The sequence below is a fragment of the Symphalangus syndactylus genome, chromosome 3, assembly GCF_028878055.3.
Source record: "Symphalangus syndactylus isolate Jambi chromosome 3, NHGRI_mSymSyn1-v2.1_pri, whole genome shotgun sequence".
In the NCBI taxonomy this organism is placed as follows: domain Eukaryota; kingdom Metazoa; phylum Chordata; class Mammalia; order Primates; family Hylobatidae; genus Symphalangus; species Symphalangus syndactylus.
The window spans coordinates 129,151,712-129,171,413 of NC_072425.2; the positions used below are offsets into that span (position 1 = coordinate 129,151,712).

Sequence of the window (19,702 nt, forward strand, 5' to 3'; positions counted from 1 at the left end):
CTTGCTTGGATTATTGCCTGGGCTCCTCGTTGGCTTCTTCAATCTGCATGCTGTTCTTTGTATTCCAGGATGCTGGTCACACAGTTTCACTCTCCTGTTTCACAACTTCACACTTTCCTGCTGAAGGTCATTAAGCCTTAGTCTAAGTGCTGGTGGTCTCAGGCAGACCTGTTTCTCCAACATTATCACCTGCCACTGACAGCTGCGCCCACACGCTACCCCCTCAACTGGCTGTTCCTCTAAGATACTATATGTCTTCTGACCCTTCCTCCTTCCATCACCTCTGCCCTTGTCCCCTCTGCAATTGGCAGACATCCGTAAAGACCCAGCCAAATGTCTCCTTCCCTCTTGACCTTTCCCTGATTCCCCCAGCTTTCCATCCTGTTGCTCCTTCTCTGCATAGTTTTTTTTTTTTTTTTTGAAGTGTCTCCCTTGTAGCAGGAATCTCTTTGTATCCGTTATTTATGTGCCTGTAAGTGCTAACCTTGGCACAATGCCTGGCAGATAGAAGATGTCGACTTGAATAAATGAATGCATGGAATGACAGGATGTCTTGAGATAGAGTCTAACAAGTTGAAATATATTAAGTAGCAAAAATTCTTGAAATTATTGTAAGTTTTTTTGAAAAATACTACCAAAGTAGACAAACCATTAGTTAACATGATCAAGAAGAAAAAAGGAAAAGGCACAAACATACAAAGTATGAAATGACAATGGAGAAGGAATAATTGAAACAGAAAAAAATTAATTACAAGAGACTTTGAAGGCCTTTATGCAAATACATTTGAAAGCCTTGATAAAATGGATAATTCTATAGGGAAAGCAGATTACCAAAAATGATGGAGGCCAGGTGTGGTGGCTCATGCCTGTAATCCCAGCACTTTGGGAGGTCAAGGCAGGATAACCTTAGCACTTTGGGAGGGTGAGGTAGGAGGATTGCTTGAGGAAAGGAGTTCGAGACCAGTCTGGGCAGCCTAGCCAGACTTTGTCTCTACAAAAATAAGAATAAAAAGAATTAAACAAAATTGATAGAGAGGGAAGTTTTTTTTTTTTTTTTTTTTTTTTGAGACAGAGTCTCGCTCTGTCGCCCAGGCTGGAGTGCAGTGGTGCGATCTCATCTCACTGCAAGCTCCGCCTCCCAGGTTCACGCCATTCTCCTGTGTCAGCCTCCTGAGTAGCTGGGACTACAGGCACCCGCCACCATGCCTGGTTAAATTTTTTTGTATTTTTAGTAGGGGTTTCACCGTGTTAACCAGGATGGTCTTGATCTCCTGACCTTGTGATTCGCCTGCCTCGGCCTCCCAAAGTGCTGGGATTACAGGCGTGAGCCACAGCGCCTGGCCTTAGAGAGGGAAGTTTTAAGTAGACCAGTTTCTGTAGAAGAAATAGGAACCTCATTAAGGAAGTGTTTCTCAAAAAAATTACCAGGCCCAGATTATTTCACAGATGAATTCTACCAAACCTTCAAATGTGAGATAGTCCCAATACTTTATAAATTATTTCAGAGCATCAAAAATGAAGGAAACTTCCCAATTGTTTTTATAAAGGAAGCAGCATATTAATATCTAAATATGACAAAGATCATGGAAAAAAGTAAACTGCAGACTAATATTATTTATGAATATCCACGATAAAGTACAAAATAGGCCAAATATTGTGGCTCACACCTGTAATCCTAGCACTTTGGGTTGCTGAGGCAGTAGGATTTCTTGAGGCCAGGAGCTCGAGATTAGCCTGGGCAACATAGTGAGACTCCATCTTTACAAAAATATTAAAAAGTAGCTAAGTGTGGGGGCGTGTCCCTGTAGTCCCAGCTACTTGGGAGGCTGAGGCGGGAGGATCACTTCAGCCCAGAATTGAGGATGCAGTGAGCTATGACAGTGCCACTGCACTCCAGCCTGGGCCACAGAACAAGACCCTGTCTCTTAAAAAAAAAGTACAAAATATGTAATACTAATATAGCACTAATAAATATTTTGTTAAGAAACAGAATTCAATACCACATTAAAAAATAAAATTAACTTTGATCAGGTGGGATTAATTTCAAGAATACAAGGTAGGCTTATTATTAGTAAATTCATTAATATAATACAAATACACAATATTAGTAAGTTCCAGGAAAAATAATCACAGAATTATCTCCATAGATGTTGAAAAAGCTTTTGTGAAAATTTAACATTCATTCTTCCTAAAAATTGCTTAAGAAAGTAGGGTTTGGCCAGGCACAGTGGCTCACGCCTGTAATCCCAGTACTTTGGGAGGCTGAGGTGGGTGGATCACAAGGTCAGGAGATCGATACCATCCTGGCTAACATGGTGAAACCCTGTATCTACTAAAAATACAAAAAATTAGCTAGGTGTGGTGGCTCGTGCCCGTGATCCCAGCTACTCAGGAGGCTGAGGCAGGAGAATCGCTTGAACCTGGGAGGTGGAGGTTGCAGTGAGCTGAGATCGTGCCACTGCACTCCAGCCTGGGCAACAGAGTGAGACTCTGTCTCAAAAAAAAAAAAAAAAAAAAAAAAAGAAAATAGGATTTGTAGGATTTGTTGGGTAGTTTCTAAATATGATTTTATATGCATGTATTTCTTAATATATATCTCTTGGTATATGTATATAATATATATTATAAATATCTTATATATCTCTATCTATTATATCTTGGTGCTACAAGCAGTAATACTACATTGGAAAATATACCAGTATTTTCTTCAAGTCCAGAAACAGGAAAGGATGGTCAGTATCTTCACTACTGTTCAACATTGTACCAGATGTAAGCAATGCAATTAGATGAAAGACATTGACCAGAGGCACAAGGACTAGTAAAGCAAAATTATCTCTTTTTGCAAATGATATAATATTACTATTATATTAATATAATACCATATTAATCCTGGAAAACCATAGAGGATCAATGATAAAACTAAATTTAACAATAAAAGGTAAGGTCACAGGATATAAAATTAACACACTGAAATAATATCGTTCATATATGCAAACAATAATCAGAGAACATAATGGTAGGGAAACTTCACTTACAATTGCAACAAAGAAGATTAAATACTTAGCAATGAATTTAGAAATATGCAAACTTTAAAACACTCTTGGAAGACAAATTCAAACAAATGGAAAGACCATCCCCTGTTCTTGAATAGAATGATTCAACATCATAGAAATGTCCCAGTTCTCCTGAGTCAATTTATAAATCTAATACAATCTTAATAAAAATTCCAACAAGCTGTTTAAGAAAGTTGGACCAATTGATACTAAAGTTCATATAGCACAATAAATATGTAAGAATTGACAAGAAAACAATAAAATTTTTTTTTCAGAGGGAGCAACTAGCCCTACCAGATATTAAAATACACCATAACACCTTTACAATTAAAACATTGTGATATTGGTGCAAGAATAGACCAATAGATGAATGACATAGAATAGAAAGACCAGAAGTAAACCCAGGAACTTAGGGAAATTTAGTTATCTGATAATAGTGGCATCTCCAATCATTGGGTTAAAGAAGGACTTTCTCTTTCCTGCAATTTAAAAAATTCTGGTAAAATACATATAACATAAAATTTACCATCCTAACCATTTTTAAGACAACAGTTGAGTAGTGTTAAGTATATTCATCTCGTCATGAAACAGATGTTTAGAACCTTTTCATTTTGTGAAATTGAATCTCTATACTCATTAAGCAGCAACTCTTCATTTCTCCTTCCTCCTTCCTCCTGTTAACCACCATTCTACTTTCTGTTTTTATGAACTTGACTACTTTAAATACCTTATATAAGTGGAATCATACAGCATTTGTCTTTTTACCACTGGCATATTTCATATTGCATAATGTCCTCAATGGTTCATTCATGTTGTAACATGTGACAGGATTTTCTTCGTTTTAAAGGATAAGTAATATTCCAGTGTATGTTTGGGGGAGGCAAAATTTCCCCTCTTACCTCTTAGGGTCTCCAGCTGAACCCAATAATTAAACTGAAATAGGACAAATTAACAAGAGAAACGCATACCAGTTTTATTTAGTAAGTTTTACATGTACCTTGGAACCCCCCCAGCCCCCCCGCCACCCCTCAAGAACATTGAGGAGCTAAAGAATAAGTCAGGGCTGAAAGCTTATATACTAGGTTGGACAAAGAATAGTAAATGGTGAAAATGTGACAAGACAAAGGAGTTTGGGCCAGGGCAGTTAGTTGTGGGAAAGTGACTATGAAGATAAAGGTTAGTTTAACAAGATTCGTTTGCACAGATCTTTCTCATTTTCTCAGCCTCAACTCCCTACCTCTGGTGACATAAATATCTTCCTTCCTTCCGGTACAGGGAGGGCACCTTTCACATGGGAGTTTTATTCCTGCTTTCAGCTTTCAGGAAGGAATAAAGAAGGTCAGAGTGCCCTTCATGCATCTGCTGTTTTTCAAGTGCCTTTTAACTCAAAATAATCAGTATGTCAAAGCGGCATATTTTGGTGTAGCATGCTCTGAACCCTTACAGTGTAAACATTTTGTTCATGCATTCAACCACTGATGGACACTTGAGTTGCTTCCACCCTTTGGCTATTGTGAATAATGCTGCTGTGAACATGGGTGTACAAATATCTCTTCCAGCCTCTGCTTTCAGGAACCATTGCCTTTTAAGACAATGATGTTAGCTTTGTTTTCCCATACTGAGGATGTTAAGCATTCAATGTGTTAAGCATATGAAAGAAGAGACCATATAATAAACCATTTAAAAAGCGAAGCCACAAACTTTTCCTTACAGTTTTCAATGTTTATTTAAGTAGATCATTTCTAGTGTAATCATATGGACAAAAAATGATTATCCAGGAAGGACAGTTATCTTATTTGTCTACTTTAGCATAATCTTGATAAAGCTGAAAAATTTTAAATAGAAGCTTTAATACATATAAGATATGAAGATAACTATTTCTAAAAGCTTAGGAACTCATTATTTTTCTTTCTTTCTTTTTTTTTTTTTAAATGAGACGGGGTTTTGCCGTGTTGCCCAGGCTGGTCTCAAGCAATCCACCTGCCTCAGCCTCCTAAATTGCTGGGATTACAGGTGTGAGCCACTGTGCCCGGCCTGGAACTCATTCTGATTTGGTAAACATCAGGCATCCCATATCCTCTCATGCTATTCTCTTAGCCATGGAGCAAAGATTAGAATTTTCTTAGGATTCACCACAGTAGGGGTTTTCTAAAACGTGAGGGTTTTTTTTTTTTTTTTTTTTTTGAGACAGAGTCTTGCTCTGTCGCCCAGGCTGAAGTGCAGTGGTGCCATCTCGGCTCACTGCAAGCTCCGCCTCCTGGGTTCACGCCATTCTCCTGCCTCAGCCTCCCGAGTAGCTGGGACTACAGGCGCGTGCCACCACGGCTGGTTAATTTTTTGTATTTTTTAGTAGAGACGGAATTTCACCATGTTAGCCAGGATGGTCTCGATCTCCTGACCTTGTGATCCGTCTGCCTCGGCCTCCCAAAGTGCTGGGATTACAGGCATGAGCCACCGTGCCTGGCCTATTCTTTCCTTTTATACCTAGGATATACCCAAAATGCTATCCTCCCATAATTTCAAGTTCTCTGACTAATCAGGTTGTGCTGGGAACCTGTCCCATTTCCTTATCTTTATATTTGAAATGAAGATCTATCACTCTGTCCCTCATTTTTATCCCATGTTTTCTTACTAATATTTATTTATTTATTTTCTCCTTTTGAAGGTACAATCATTGGTTTGATGGGATGGCGCTGCTTCACCAGTTCAGGATGGCAAAGGGCACAGTGACATACAGGAGCAAGTTTCTACAGAGTGATACATATAAGGCCAACAGTGCTAAAAACCGAATTGTGATCTCAGAATTTGGCACGCTGGCTCTCCCGGATCCATGCAAGAACGTTTTTGAACGTTTCATGTCCAGGTTTGAGCTGCCTGGTAAAGCTGCAGGTGATAGTGATGATTATTTAAACTATTACGATATATAACCATCTATACAAACATAAATCTTGAAAATAGATTTTTTTGTGTATGTGAGAGGATGTTGAAACTGCTTTCTCCCTTTGAGTGTGTGCTTAGCGTCGGCTACAGTAAACTGTGGTACTTAAATAACTCTAGGGTTTGGTTTCAGCCATGACTGACAACACTAATGTCAACTATGTGCGGTACAAGGGTGATTACTACCTCTGCACTGAGACCAACTTTATGAATAAAGTGGACATTGAAACCCTGGAGAAAACAGAAAAGGTAAAGTATACGCAAAAAAAAAAAAGAATAAAATAGATCCTAACATTTCTTTCCATTTGAAATACTTTTTAGAGTAGTATATATCAAGAAGAAATTGAAGCCTTAACTACACAAAAAGAAAGTTATTCATGATGCAGGTCACGTTTACCCTCTGGCCTGATGGCCTCTGGGTTGGTTTTCCTTAAATATAATTCTAAACTCCTTCCTTAGTCCTAATATCTGAAGGCTAGGGTAAAGGAGAAATAGAATAGTACTGATCTACTTTGGCTAGTTGGAGTGTTCTTCCTAGCTATGGTTAGTATTGGACTGGAGGTTGTCCCTACCTGTATTTCCTTCACATAATATATTAATTAACAGAAAATTTTAGACTAGATTTTTAATTTTAATTCTTATGCTTCTTTTGAATTTTCCTGTGATATTAGGCAAATTTATTCAGGATGGTTTTGTTGTTAGTAGTGGTGATGTGTTTTTGTTTGTTGTTTTAATCCTGATTTCTTTTTTTTAGTGGGAAAAATAATTTTTATTTCTCAGAGGCAAGAAATTAGGGCTTACATTGCAGTTTTCATATCATATTTTTAAAAACATTAGATATTTCTACTATTTATGCATGTAAATAGAGATCTACCCATTAAAAATCTCCAGTGGTCTCAAATTTGCAGGTAGATTGGAGCAAATTTATTGCTGTGAATGGAGCAACTGCACATCCTCATTACGACCCTGATGGAACAGCATACAATATGGGGAACTCCTTTGGGCCATATGGTAAAGTTGCAATAAAGGTCTTTTTAGAAATAATTGAGACCAGGCACGGTGTGTATATAAAGATGAATACTACAGGTTTGTTTTTTACCGGCACGAGTAGAGAGAGGGTGCTCTGGACACCTCTACACCCAGCTCTCTCTCCTCTTTATTACTTGATCTCAGATAAGGAGGATTCTTCAACACTGTTATAGGAAACAGCAAACATCCTTCTAAGTAAAATGTTTCAGCAAAATGGATCCATGAACCCAGCAGTTTTTGGTCCATCTATCTTATCTTGATCATTAAAAAAATCAATTTTATAATAAATTAACTCTGTTAACCAAGTAGATAACTTTGTAACTCATTCATAATATGATAAATACTATTTCACCATTCTAAACTACATTTTTTTTTTTTTTTTTTTTTTTGAGATGGAGTCTTGCTCTGTTGCCAGGCTGGAGTGCAGTAGCGCAGTCTCGGCTCACTGCAACCTCTGCCTCCCAGGTTCAAGCAATTCTCCTGCCTCAGCCTCCAGAGTAGCTGGGACTACAGGTGTCCTCCACCATGCCTGGCTAATTTTTGTGTTTTTAGTAGAGACGAGGTTTTACCATGTTGGCCGGGATGGTCTTGATCTCCTGACCTCATGATCTGCCTGCCTGGGGCTCTCAAAGTGCTGGGATTACAGGCGTGAGTCACTGTGCCTGGCCAATTACACTTTTATTTATTTTATTTTTATTTTTATTTTTTTACGAAGGCTTGCTCTGTTGCCCAGGCTGGAATGCATGGAATGCAGTGGCATGATCTCAGCTCACTGCAACCTCCACCTCCCAGATTCAAGTGATTCTCCTGCCTCAGTCTCCTGAGTAGCTGGGATTACAGGTGCTTGCCACCATGCCCGGCTAATTTTTGTATTTTTAGTAGAGACGGGGTTTCAGCCATGTTGGTCAGGCTGGTCTTGAACTCCTGACCTCAAGTGATCCGCCTCGGTCTCCCAAAGTGCTGGGATTTCAGGCGTGAGCCACTGCGCCTGGCCTAAATTACATATTCTAAAATAATAGTTACTAGATCTGTGATTTTCAACCTTTAATGTGCCTAACAATAATCTGGAATGTAGATAGAGTCATCTGGATTTCATTCATCTTCAGGGATTCTGGTTTAGTAGAACTGAAAAGAGGCCAAGAATTTGCATTTTAACATGGTGTCTGGGTGATCTTGGTGCAAGTGGCCCCTGGATCTCACTGATTAACCCAGCCACTAATCATGAGAGCCTGTGCTTGTTACTTTGCCTCAGTTTGCTCCTTATACAAACTGTTGGAGAGTCTCCCAGAGTTCAGCTGACAGTATTGGGCAGGTCCGATCTTTCTGGACATTCCTCTGCTGGGTGTCCTGGGTGTCTGTTTGTCTTACCTAATGCCTTCAAGACTTGCAGTTAGAGCAGTTCATTAACTAATGTGTTTAAATTCTGTGAATTGAGTAATCCAATTGCTGAGACAGGAAATTCATCTCTTTATCTTCTCCTAATCCCAACGAACACTGAATCTACTTTTTTTTTTTTTCCTTCACTTGATTATTTGGTTCAGTGAGAAGCTTTTGAACTGGAACTCAATGTGCAGGTGACTGCAGGGAGCTCGACTACTTGATAGACATTTGGGGGAAACTTAGTGATTCTCATTGTAATACAGTAAAATGCTTGCTAGTAATTGCTACCTTTAGGAAGTAAAAAGCTTTGGTTTTAGCTTTTCTAGACATTTTTAAAAGGCTTTTTAAAATTTATAAAAATCCTGTAAACATTAATCAATCCAGTTGGTTTTTAATACTTATTTAAAATATGTTATTCAGACTAATATTAGAGACAATAATAGAGTACTCTTGGACTGTAGAGCTTGCCTAATATTTCTTTCATCACTGTACAGAGCATGATGTTTTGCATATAGTGAGTTCTCAAAACATATCTATATCCCCAACCTAGACCTCCCAAGTATTTTATATCCAATTGCTTACTCAGCATTCTTCCTAGAATGTCTAATAGGCATTACAAAATTAACTTGTCAAAAACCAGACTCCTGATATTTTCCTCTAAACTACCACCACCTCCTCCTCCTCTCCTCCCCCTCCTCCTCCTCCTCCTTCTTCTCTCTCTTCCTTGTTCTCCTTCCTTTCCTTCCCTTCCCTTCTTTCCCTCCCTCCCTCATTCCTCTTTCTTCTTCCTTCTTCTTCTTTTTCTTTCTTCGATTACAGATGGGGTCTTGCTATGTCACTCAGGCTAGACTTGAACTCCTGGGCTTAAGACATCCTCCCAAGCAGCTGGACTATAGGCATGCACAATTGTGCCTGGCTTATTTCTTTCTCTCCTTAAGATGAGTCTTGCCCATCTCAGGAGATACTAACTCCATCCTTCCAGTTGCTAAGGACAATAACTGTGGAATCATCCTTTACATTTATCTCTTACATCAGTTGATCAAAAAGTAATTTCAGGGTCAGGTGCAGTGGCTTATGCCTATAATTCCAGCACTTTGGGTGGCCGAGGCGGGTGTATTGCTTGAGCTCAGGAGTTGAGAGCAGCCCGGACAATATAGCAATACCTCATCTCTACAAAAAATACAAAAATTAGCCAGACATAGTGGCATGTGCCTGTGGTCTCAGCTACTTGGGAGGATGAGGTGGGAGGATCACTTGAGACCAGAAGGTTGAGGCTGCAGTGAGTCGTGATTGCACCACTGCACTCCAGCCTGAGTGACAGAGTAAGACCCTGTCTCAAAAACAAAAGAAAAGAAAAGTAATTTCAGCAATGCCTTCAAAATATATCAAAAATCCAACCACTTCGCACCACCTCCATGGCCACCACTCCACTTTGAGTCACTATCCCTTCTCACTTGAATGACTGCAGTAGCCCCTAAACTAGTTGCCCTGATTCTGCCCTTGCCCCACTTCAGTTTCTTTTCAGCACTGTAACACCAGAGTTACCAGAGTTATCCTTTTAACCCACACCCGCTTCTCTGAGCTTACCTCCTAGACTGTCCTTCTCGCTTATCATGATAGGGCCACGCTGGCCTCCTAGCTGATACTTAAACACTCCATTCGTGCTCCTGGCTGAGAACTTTTGCATTTGCTCTTCCCTCCACCTGGAATGCATTTCTCCCAGATATCCTCAAGGCTTTCTTCCTCACCTCCTTTAGGTCTTTACTCAGACATGACCCACTTAGCGAAGCTTTTACAGACCAGCATATTTAAAGTTGCAAACAGTAGCCCCTACTCCTCATATGATCACTCCTAATCCTTATTCCTTGGCTTATTTTCCATTATAGTTCTCATTGTCATCTGATGCATTGCATTTTTACTTATTATATGATTTAAAAGAAAAACAATGAGGCAAAATAAGAGATTTTGTCTGAGCACAGTGGCTCACACCTGTAATCGCAGCACTTTGGGAAGATGAGGTGGGAGGATTGCTTGAGACCAGGAGTTCGAGGCTGCAATGAGCTATGATCACACCACTGTACTCCAGCCTGGGTGATAGTGCAAGGCCCTGTCTCTAAAAAAAATGAAGAAGAAGAAGGCGGAGGAAGGGGGGGGGGATTTTTGTCTATTTTGCATATTTCTGTATACAAGTGCCTAGAATATAGTACTAAGAACACTCAGAAGGGTATCTGGAATATAGTCGGTGCTCAAAAAGTAGTAGTTGCAGAATAAATAAAGAACTGTATTGGAAAGCAGATAAACAAGCAGAAAATTGTATACAATGAGATACGTGCTATGACTACGGGGATTTAATGAGGACATACGATAGGGGCACCAAGTGCCTTTGGGGTGGGGAAGAGTCAGGGAAGACTACTTGAGGAGTGGATATCTGAGTTGATTCTTGAAGAGCCAGTAAGCAATAGCCAGATGAATGATTGCATGAAAGAATGTTGATGAGAAAGGTTGGGATGGAACCCAGAGTGACCCTAGGGGTCCAGAGGGTTGGAGGGAAGGAGTTGGACATGAGTGCAAATGGAGACTGTAGTTGTTGGAATAGGGGAAGGGAGGGAAGGAACAGAATTTGAGGATATTCCTGGCTATCTTTTTTTTTTTTTTTTTTTTTGAGTTTAAGAACTTCAACTCTATGACCTGTCTATTCACCATACATACGAGACAGGTCCATTATAATCATTACCTCATTATATAATAGCTCTTTTTTATCATTATACTTTAAGTTCTGGGGTACATGTGCAGAATGTGCAGGTTTGTTACATAGGTATACGCATGCCATGGTGGTTTGCTGCACCCATCAACCCGTCATCTACATTAGGTGTTTCTCTTAATGCTATCCCTCCCCTAGCTCCCCACCTCCTGAAAGGCCCTGGTGTGTGACGTTCTCCTCCCAGTGTCCATGTGTTCTCATTGTTCAACTCCCACTTATGAGTGAGAACATGCGGTGTTTGGTTTTCTGTCCTTGTGTTAGTTTGCTGAGAATGATGGTTTCCAGCTTCATCCATGTCCCTGCAAAGGACATGAACTCATCCTTTTCTATGGCTGCATAGTATTCCACAGTGTATATGTGGCAGATTTTCTTTGTCCAGTCTATCATTGATGGGCATTTGGGTAGGTTGCAAGTCTTTGCTATTGTGAACAGTGCCTGGCTATTATCTTAATGTTTCCTATGAATTAGAGATGAAGTTAGCGTTATAGTACAATGAATCATTGGTTGATCACTTTGGATGTGCTGTTTCAAAACCTTAGCTAATTATTTTCATAGAGCTAACATTTTTAAGATCCAAATCTTTGTTTGAAATAACCCTTCAGGAAATAAGAGTGTCATGCATATTGCATAAATCTCTTAATTGCTTTTGGCAAGTCCACAAGTGCAAGAGTTGTCTTTTAATCTAGAATATATGTAAAACAGGTAAGATAGGACTTTTCATTTTTCAGGTTTCTCCTATAAGGTTATTCGGGTTCCTCCAGAGAAGGTGGACCTTGGGGAGACAATCCATGGAGCCCAGGTGATATGTTCTATTGCTTCTACAGAGAAGGGGAAACCTTCTTACTACCATAGCTTTGGTGAGTCCAGAGATAAGGCAAATTTCAGTGGGCCCTGCCTTGATGTTGCTGTAGCAGAAGGACTAGTTTGGCAAATGTTATGTTAATAGTTTATCACACTATGGTGATAATGAGACCAAGGTTGCATTTTGATGCCTGGTAAGGTTATTCTGATTAGTCACATACTCCTGACCGTAGCCAGCTGACTGCTTGAAAAGATATACTGTAGTTGCTTTAGTATAAGCAATTACTAAAAAATTAATTGATATAATTTAAAATTTTAGGCAACCTTAAAGCCCACAAATAGTAATCATACATGAAAAGGTTGTCTTGACTATATTTTTTGGGGAAATTCATATTCTATATAGATTGATTCAGCTTTTACTCAGAATATTTATTTTCTGTATTTTAAATCATTATAGCCAAACTGCTTCTAGATTCTTATCCCCAGTATAAGCAGGAAAAGGATTAAGCGATACATGTAAAGATCATAAAGACACTTTAATACTATACTTTTTTACTTTGTTCCTAAACCAAACAATTTAAAAAGAAAAGAAAAGGAAAAAAAGATAAAAAGCAAGCTGAGAACATGCAACCTAAGCTATTCTAAGCAGTTCCCTTTTTTATAAAGGAACAGGAAATATGTATAGTAAAGCTGGGAGACAGTAAACATGTATTTCTGGCTGTCATTTTTTTAGGGCATCAGTAGGCATTCAGACAAGTCCCCATAACTGGCACATTTCAGACAACTCTAGTTTGCCAAATAACATTTTTATTGTTGCTGGAACCTTTTAGGAATGACAAGGAACTATATAATTTTCATTGAACAACCTCTAAAGATGAACCTGTGGAAAATTGCCACTTCTAAAATTCGGGGAAAGGCCTTTTCAGATGGGATAAGCTGGGAACCCCAGTGTAATACGCGGTTTCATGTGGTGGATAAATGCACTGGACAGGTGGAGTATTTTGAGTGTATTTATCATGAAAATTGTTGGAAACAAAGGCAAATTTTCATATAGTTGATTTTTTTTAAGCTTCCCTGGGCATTATTTGCATAAGACACTTTTAATCAAGGATATTACCTTCTTCTGTAGGTTGAGCTAGCTACTTATTAATTAGTACAATGGATTTTGCATATTAGAGAATTATAGGAAATGATTTTATCTTTTTAATGATCTGATTCAATTAAAATGGCGTCCAGGAAACTCTTAGCATGGATTTTTTCCATATCATAATAGTTGCTAAAGAGGGTGTTGTTCGTGCAGAAATCTTCTGTAATTTTTGCAGTAATACTTTAATTAGTTGATTCTCTGGCTTCCTTTTTCTTTTTTTTTGAGATTTTTTTTAGACGGAGTCTTGCTCTATCACTAGGCTGGAGTGCAGTGGCGAGATCTCAGCTCACTGCAACCTCCACCTCCTGGGTTCAAGTGAGTCTCCTGCCTCAGCCTCCCGAGTAGCTGGGACTACAGGTGTGTGCCACCACACCCAGCTAATTTTTTTGTATTTTTAGTAGAGACAGGGTTTCACCATGTTGGCCAGGATGGTCTTGATCTCTTGACCTCGTGATCCACCCACCTCAGCCTCCCAAAGTGCTGGGATTAACAGGTGTGAGCCACTGCGCCCTGCCCAATTCTCTGGCTTTTTAATATGTGAATATGACAATCCTACTAAAGTCCATGCATGTTGGTTGAATATCTTTTTATACTCCTGATTCATAACGCTATTATATTTGCCTACTTTTTACCTCTCTAAAGAGATAGTATCTTAAATTTACTCTATCTGGATCTCATTACAAAAAAAAATTTAGTAATGACTGCACCTTAAAAAAAATTAGTCTCTGAATTTATCATCAGTATACTGAGTAGCAATATTTTCTATTTAACCACGCAGTTAGAGTCCAAGATTTACATATCACTCAAAACATTGGGCTATATTTCATGAGGGATTTTAAGTTCGTTGTAACAATTGATTGATCTATATCAAATAGCCCCAGTTCATTGCTTAAAAAAGCAATGTTTAAATCAAAGCATATTTGCTTCTACATTCTGTATTCTACTTTTATATATACTGGACCTGCCACTTCAGAGGGGAAAATCCTCCTAATTTTCTTATTTTGAACTTTTTGGACCTGTTTCCTAAAGGAAAGGGAAAAAAGAAGAAAACTAAAAAAAGTTTTTTTCATTGTTTGTGTTTTCCCCTGCAGCTTCTTCCAGGGAGATACTACAGCAAACCTTTTGTTACATTTCATCAAATCAATGCCTTTGAGGACCAGGGCTGTGTTATAATTGATTTGTGCTGTCAAGATAATGGAAGAACCCTAGAAGTTTACCAGTTACAGAATCTCAGGAAGGCTGGGGAAGGGCTTGATCAGGTAAACATTAGAATTTGTCAAGAGTCATCAAAATAATTTTGAACTCCAAGATCTGGCTTTGGCTTTGGAATTACATGTTTCTCTCTCTCTCTCTTTCTCTCTTTTTTCTTTTGAGACTGAGTCTCGCTGTGTCACCCAGGCTGGAGTGCAATGGTGCGATCTCGGCTCACTGCAACCTCTACCTCCCAGGTTCAAGAAATTCTTGTGCCTCAGCCTCCCAGGTAGCTGGGATTATAGGCACGCACCACCATGCCCTGCTAGTTTTTAATTTTTTTGTAGAGATGGGTTTCACCATGTTGGCCAGACTTGTCTCGAACTCCTGACCTCAAGTGATCTGCCTTCTTCAGCCTCCCAAAGTCTTGGGATTACAGGCATAAGCCACCATGCCTGACCTAGGAATTACATGTTTCTCTTGTCTCCTTGTGGCAAATAATGAGAGAGAGTAGTTTTAAAGCATTGAAGACATAGCTTCATCATTTATTTAATATTAAAAATAATTTGAAATAGCTTATTTAATACCTAATAAGTAAGAAACATGGCAAAGGGAGCCAAGATATGTGTTTAGAAGCATATGTGGCTGGGCACGGTGGCTCACGCCTGTAATCCCAGCAGTTTGGGAGGCTGAGGCAGGCAGATCACTTGAGCTCAGGAGTTTAAGACCAGCCTGGACAACCAAAATGATGAAACCTCGTCTCTACTAAAAATGCAAAAATTAGCCAGGTGTGGTGGTGGTAGGCGCCTGTAATCCCAGCTACTTGGGAGCCTCAGGCAGGAGTATCGCTTGAACCAGGAGGTGGAGGTTGCAGTGAGCCAAGATCGCACCACTGCACCCCAGCCTGTACAACACAGTAAGACTCCATCTCCAAAAAAAAAAAAAAAAAAAAAAAAAAAAGCATAGGTGATAGTTCCTTATTTCCTTATTACACTTAAGCACCAAAGTTTGCTAGAAGGGATAGCAAAGTAGACCGTCAATCAGTCCACCTAGTTGAAGAGATTCACTTTTTCCTGATGCTGAATCCAAGGTAAAGTTTTTCCTTGAATTATGAAATATACATTGTTTCTAGCTGTAGCTTTATTTTTTAGCTATAGTTTTCTTTTTAAATGTTTGTAAAATAGTACTTATTAAGTTTACTTATGCCTTGCTAAGCTTACTTATAGCTTTATGGTAGGTCTTGACATCTGTGGTTGTTTATCTCTTTTCTGTTTTAAGATTGCCTGTGTTTTTCATGGCCTTTTGCATGTCTATACATTTTAGAACCCATTTATCAGGTTTTGTTTTTGTTCTTGTTTTAAAAATAAAATTAATTGTTTATATTTGAGGTTTACAACATGATGTTACGGGGTACATGTAAATATTAAAATGGTTAGTATAGTGAGGCAGATTAACATATCTATCATCTCACATACTTTTTTTGTGTGACAAGAGCAGTTAAAATCTACTTGTTTAACAAAAATCTCTGATAGAATACAATCTTACTGGCCGGGCGCGGTGGCTCACGCTTGTAATCCCAGCACTTTGGGAGGCCGAGGCAGGCGGATCACGAGGTCAGGAGATCAAGACCACGGTGAAACCCCGTCTCTACTAAAAATACAAAAAAATTAGCTGGGCGTGGTGGCGGGCGCTTGTAGTCCCAGCTACTCGGAGAGGCTGAGGGAGGAGAATGGCGTGAACCCGGGAGGCGGAGCTTGCAGTGAGCCGAGATTGCGCCACTGCACTCCAGCCTGGGCGACAGAGCGAGACTCCGTCTCAAAAAAAAAAAAAAAAAAGAATACAATCATATTAACTTTATTTCTTAAATTTGTACGTTAGACCTCTAGACTTGTTCATGCTACATATCTACTGTTTGGTATCCTTTGAGCTACATCTTGTCTTTGCCTTCCCCTCCCCTCTGGTGGTAACTACTGTTTCATTGTCTTTCTCTGTGTATCTGAGATTTTCTTTAAAAAATTCCACATAAAAATGAGATCATGCAATTTTTTTTTCTTTTCTTTTCTTTTTGAGACAGAGTCTCACTCTGCCACTCAGGCTGGAGTGCAGTGGCATGATCTCGGCTCACTGCAACCTCTGCTTCCGGGTTCAAGTAATTCTCCTACCTCAGCCTCCTGAGTAGCTGGGACTACAGGCACGTACCAACATGTCTGGCTAATTTTTGTATTTTTAGTAGAGACTAGGTTTCACCATGTTGGCCAGGCTGGTCCCTAACTCTTGACTTCAGGTGATCTGCCTGCGTTGGCCTCCCAAAGTGCTGGGATTACAGGCATGAGCCACAGCGCCCTGCCTCATAGAATATTTTTCTTTCTGTGTCTGGCTGTTTCACTTAGCATAATGTCTTCCAGGTCCATCCATGTTGTGGCAGACATTAGGATCTCCTTTTCTAAGATTGAATAATACTCCATTGTGTGTATATATCACATTTTCTTTATCCATTCATCTGTCAATGGGTATTTAGGTTGTTTCTGTTTCTTGATTATTATAAATAATGCTGCAATGAACGTAAGAATGCAGCTATTTTCATGAGGTGGTGATTTCATCTCATTTGAGTATGTACCCAGGAGAGGGATTGCTGGGTCATATGTTGTACAGTTGACCCTGAACAACATGGATTCGAACTGCATGGGTCCTTATATGCAAATTTTCTTCTACCTCTCCACCCCTGAGATAGCAAGACCAACCCCGCTTCTTCCTCCTCCTCAGACTACTCAATGTGAAGACAATGAGAATGAAGACCTTTATGATGATCTACTACCACTTAATGAATAGTAAATATCTTTGCTCTTCCTTATGACTTTTAATAGCATTTTATTTTATTTTTTTTGAGACAGAGTTTTGCTCTTGTTGCCCAGACTGGAGTGCAATGGCACGATCTCGTCTCACTGCAACCTCCGCCTCCTGGGTTCAAGCAATTCTCCAGCCTCAGCCTTCCGAGTAGCTGGGATTACAGGCATCTGCCACCATGTCCATTGTATTTTTAGTAGAGATGGGGTTTTGTCATATTGGCCAGGCTAGTCTCGAACTCCTGACCTCAGATGATCTGCCCACCTTGGCCTCCCAAAGTGCTGGGATTACAGGCTTGAGCCACCACACCTGGCCTTTAATAACATTTTCTTATTTTCTTTTTTCTAGTTTGCTTTATTGTAAGAATACAGTATATAATACATATGAGATACAAAATATGTGTTAATTAACTGTATGTTATTGGTAAGGCTTCCAGTCAACAATAGGTTATTAGTAGTTAAATTTTTGAGTAGTCAAAAGTTATGTGTGGATTTTCGACTATGTAGGAGGTTGACACCTCTACCCCGCTCCATGTTGTTCAAGGGTCATCTGTATTTTTGATTTCTTTAGGAACTCCTATACTGTTTTTCATAATGGCTGTACCAATTTATATTCCCACCAACAATGTACTACAGTTCCCTTTCTTCTACACCCTTGCCAACATTTGTTATCTCTTGTCTTTTTGATAATAGCCATCCTTATGAGTGTGAGGTTTTATATAGTGGTTTTAATTTGTGTTTCCCTTATGGTTAGTGATGTTGAGCACCTTTTTATATGGCTATTGGACTTTAAAATTTTATTTTATTTTTTAGGGACAGGATCTCACTCTGTTGCCCAGGCTGGGTGCAGTGGCATGATCATAGCTCACTGAAGCCTCAAACTCCTGGGAACGCGTGATCCTCCTGCCTCAGCCTCCCAAGTAGCTGGGACTACTGGTGCGTGGCACCACACTCAGCTATTTTAAAAACTTTTTTTGTAGAGACAGTGTCTTATTATGTTGCCAAGGCTGCTGTCAAACTCCTGGGCATGCGTGATCCTCCTGCCTCAGCCTCCCAAGTAGCTGGGATTACAGGTGCATGGCACCACGCTCAGCTAATATTTTTAAAATTTTTTTGTAGAGACAGGGGCTTTGTTATGTTGCCAAGGCTTTTCTCAAACTTCTGGGCTCAAGTGATCCTCCTGCCTCAGCCTCGCAAAGTGCTGGGATTACAAGTGTGAGCCACCACACCTGGCCTCTATTTTTGGAGAAATGACTGTTCAGGTCCCTTGCCAATTTTTTATTTTTAATTTTTAATTAATTAATTAATTAATTTTAACTTTTAATTAAAAAGTAAACTTTAATGTTGAAAATGCAAACTTGGGGAAGACAGCAAAGATCACACACAAGGCTGTCACTTCACACTTGGAAGGTTGCACAGCGGCCAGGCAGAGGCACTCCTCACATCCCAGACGGGCGCAGCTGGACAGAGGCGCTCCTCACTTCCCAGACAGGGCAGCGGCCTGGCAGAGGCGCTCCTCACTTGCCAGATGGTGGGCGGCTGGGCAGAGGCACTCCTGGGGCAGCAGGGGCGGCAGGGGCGGCAGCTGGGCAGAGGCACTCCTCAGTTCCCACGGTGGGCGGCCGGGCAGAGGCGCTCCTCACTTCCCAGATGGGTGGGCGGCCAGCTTTTCCCATTTTTTAGTTGGGTTATTTGTTTTTCTGCTATTGAGTTATAAGAGTTCTTTATACATTTTGTGGCCAGGTGTGGTGGCTCACATCTGTAATCCCAGCACTTTTGGAGGCCAAGGTGGGAGGATTGCTCGAGCCCAGGAGTTCAAGATCAGCCTGGGCAAGATGGCAAGACCTCATCTCTACAAAAAAATTTAGAAATATACAAATTTTGAGTATTAATTCCTTATTAGATGTGTGGTTGCAATTTTTTTTCCCAGCCCATAGGTCGCCTTTTCGTTTTGTTGCTTGTTTCCTTTGCTGTGCAGAAGCTTTTAAATTTGATGTCAACTTGTCAGTTTTTGCAAGGAAAAAACCTGATACAATATTGCAACTGTAGATCAATTTGGAGATAACTGACATCTTTACAATATTGAGTCTTCCAATCCATGAACATGGAATATCCCTCCATTTATTTGGGTCTTTTAAAATTTCTCTCAGTAAAGTTATAGTTTTCAGTATAAAGATATTACATTTCTTTTTGTGTGTTTTGAAATTATTGTAAATGGTATCTTTTAAGCTTTCATTTTCTGTTTATTGCTCTTTATGAAATGTAATTGATTTTGTATATTATCTTCATATCCAGAGATCTTGCTAAATTCACTTATTAGTTCAAATAGTTGATCCACAGATTATTTTGGATTTTCTATGTGCACAGTCATGTTACCTGAAAATAATGACAGCTTTCTTTCTAATACTTAGGGCTTTATTTCTTTTTCTCGCCTTACTGTACCAGCTAGGTCTTCGAGTTGAATAGAAGTGCAAGATAGTGAATAGAAGTTGAATAGGTAGTGTTGAAAATGTTTAATAATTCATTATTAAATATAAAATTGCTATAGGTATTTTTCTAG

General features: G+C 39.6%; 1 protein-coding gene across 2 annotated transcripts in view; it reads left to right on the forward strand.

The window, feature by feature from the left end:
• BCO2 (beta-carotene oxygenase 2) overlaps positions 1-19,702 on the forward strand; it is a 43,653-nt gene that overhangs the window by 13,163 nt on the left and 10,788 nt on the right. The window contains exons 3-8 of one of the 2 annotated variants that reach the window (XM_055273120.2): positions 5,719-5,942; positions 6,124-6,239; positions 6,899-7,001; positions 11,889-12,017; positions 12,792-12,952; positions 14,200-14,367. In XM_055273120.2, the coding sequence (XP_055129095.1) occupies positions 5,719-5,942; positions 6,124-6,239; positions 6,899-7,001; positions 11,889-12,017; positions 12,792-12,952; positions 14,200-14,367 (901 nt within the window). The remainder of the gene's footprint in view (positions 1-5,718; positions 5,943-6,123; positions 6,240-6,898; positions 7,002-11,888; positions 12,018-12,791; positions 12,953-14,199; positions 14,368-19,702) is intronic. The other variant, XM_055273121.2, reaches the window with a different exon arrangement.